At 46.0% G+C, this 2735-nt stretch overlaps 1 protein-coding gene across 1 annotated transcript; it reads left to right on the top strand.

Annotated features, from left to right (window-relative positions):
• Positions 1 to 428: 428 nt before the first annotated feature.
• hs3st1l2 (heparan sulfate (glucosamine) 3-O-sulfotransferase 1-like 2) lies at positions 429 to 1916 on the top strand (the record flags this gene model as incomplete). The annotated part of the gene is made up of 2 exons (XM_079515465.1): positions 429 to 674; positions 1063 to 1916. The coding sequence occupies 2 exons, from the start codon at positions 429 to 431 to the stop codon at positions 1726 to 1728; spliced, it is 912 nt and encodes a 303-aa protein (XP_079371591.1). The 3' UTR covers positions 1729 to 1916.
• Between the last annotated feature and the right edge of the window lie 819 nt (positions 1917 to 2735).

Genomic DNA, 2735 nt, shown 5'->3' with positions numbered 1-2735 from the left:
GAGATGTAAATTGATAAATATATAAAAGAAGTTCTCACTAATCACACATCCCTCAAAAGGGCTTTTTTTTAGGTATATATATACACACCTGACGTTTACTTGATAGTTGTTACATTGCTATTTGTCATTTTCCCTTTTCTTATGCTGATCCTTTCAACTGCAAGTTGTGCAAATCACAGAAGCTTTAACGTAAAGGCATTTCACCCACTCTTGTGATTTCTATCAAAAGACCATTGTGAAAGAACTCTTTGACGCCGGACACTAATGTGATATTCTTTTCCTGCAGGTTGTCCACTACAAAGGAGGCTGCTGACTGATAGCAAGGTCATCTGGGTGCACGCCTGGAAGCTGGAAAGTGTGGGCATATAACCTCCACTGCGCCTCCGTGTGTGTTTAAGTGTGTGGGTGTTCTCTGCCCAGAGGACACCATGCTGTGGACACTGCTACTAGCACTGCTGGTGCTTTTTCTACTGCAGAGCCAGTTTTGCACATGCATATGGGGTGCACGGGCCAATAATAAGGCTCCCGGCTCCTCGCCCCAGTCGTCCTCCTCTGAGGCCACCCAGCAGCAGAGGTTGCCTGGTGCCATTATTATTGGAGTGCGAAAGGGCGGAACCAGAGCCCTGCTGGAAATGCTCAATCTCCACCCGGATGTGGAGGTGGCAAAGGCTGAGGTAAAATACAAAGGTTATCTGTTACATACTATGGCTGTGCTCAACCATTATCTTCAGCATTACGCTCAAAGTACCATTTACATTTGCAAGACATAAAATATAAAAGGCCTAGATTACAACACTTTCCACTCAGTCGTTAAATTGCACTCACACATTATGAGGATTATATTTTGGTATAACATGGTGTCATATTATTTTCATGTGCATAGATTCTGATTTCATAGGCTAATATATAATAGTAGTATACACTTTGTAATTCCTTTGATGATCATATTAGCAACTGTCATATGTTTTAACATATTTTATTGACATTACAAAATGTATTAATTTCAGATTTTGTGCATTCTTTTCCATTTGTCACTCTTTTCTACAAATCTCTGTTTCTCAGGTGCACTACTTCAACGTGGAAGAGCACTTTCGGCGGGGGCTGGCGTGGTACCGTGCCCAGATGCCCTTCACCCTTCCTGGTCTGCTCACTGTGGAAAAGACTCCCGGCTACTTTACATCCCCCCAAGTCCCAGCACGGGTGTGGGACATGAACCCTGCCGTGCGCTTGCTCCTCATTGTCCGTGACCCAGCCGAAAGGCTGGTCTCCGACTACACCCAGGTCCTGCACAACCGCCTGACACGCCACAAGCCCTACCAGCCTCTGGAGGAGCTCCTCCTCCGCAATGGCCATGTGAACCCTGGGTACAAGGCACTGCAGAGGAGCCTCTACCATCAGCACTTGGCGCGATGGCTTGAGGTCTTCCCCCACGAGCAGATCCACGTGGTGGATGGCGATGCGTTGATCCGTGACCCCTTTCCTGAGCTGCGGAAGGCAGAGAGGTTCTTGGACCTGCCGCCCAGGATCAGCCCTGAAAACTTCTACTTCAACACTACTAAGGGCTTCTACTGTCTGCTCTCTGCGGGCCATGACAAGTGCCTGGACGAATCCAAGGGCAGGCCCCACGCGCCTCTCAGCACCCAGGCCTTCAAGAAGCTGTGCCACTACTTCAGGAAGCCGAACAAGCTCTTCTTTGAGATGACTGGGAGATCCTTCTCCTGGTGCTGAGTGTGTGTTGAACACAGAGGGCTTAGGAATAGAGACAGGAGACAGAGACTGTGTGTGGTGTTATTGTTGGGTAGATGGACACTAGCTTGATTAAGCATTGAACATCATCGGTGCGGCTACTTTGCCAGACATAAGCAGTGGGCATTGAGAATCACCTGCAGGGTGACATGATAATCATTGGCTGGATTCCAAGTCTCTTGCTTATTGTTTTCTTTTTCCTCACTTGACCCGGAAGTTCAATTCTGTCTCCCATTTTGATAGTCATGTGAAGTCTCTTGTTCCTGAGGATTAGGATCTCTGAGGAGCTACTGTATGAGCGGGAAAACTATCCTTACGTATCCTTACAGGACGACTTTACTAGCTGGCAACGTTGTTACATGCACGTGTCATGAGGGGGACATTAAACTGTGGCATATCCAACTTTCATTTCCATCAAACAAACAGTCATGAAGGTGGTTGGTGAGGCTCAGCTGTGTTGTCATCCAAAATGGACGTTGCTTAACATGACGCTTCAAAGGAGCTGACATGCAACTTCTGTGGACATAATTTCCTTGTTTTCTCCCTCCTTGCTTCGTTTCCTCCATTCTTCCTCGCTGGGATAGAAACTAAAATGCATGAGCATGATAGAGACCTGGGATGCAGCCATTGTCAAGAGTATCATAATAACTGAAACACTGGAAAGGTTTTTGAGGTTCTCTATACACCAGGCCAACACAACCCTTTACTGTGACCACACTGGTGCCTGCTTGGATATTATGTCCGGTCCTGATGTACAAACTGGAACTGACAAACAAAAACACCTGTGCCATACACACATTTTGAGAACCGCAGCGCAGAGGAACTGAATTTCATGTTTCATGTTTTTTGTATGGGACTTTTAAAGAAGACGCACAGATTTAGAAGACATGAGGAAATTAAAAAAGAGAAAGAATGGGATGGAATGTAAATGTTGCACTAAAGCCTGATTTATAATACTTAGTCATAAGATGGTGTTCCATGCCAAACAT

The sequence above is a fragment of the Electrona antarctica genome, assembly GCF_951216825.1.
Source record: "Electrona antarctica genome assembly, chromosome: 12".
NCBI lineage: Eukaryota > Metazoa > Chordata > Actinopteri > Myctophiformes > Myctophidae > Electrona > Electrona antarctica.
This window is presented reverse-complemented; position numbering and strand designations above follow the sequence as displayed.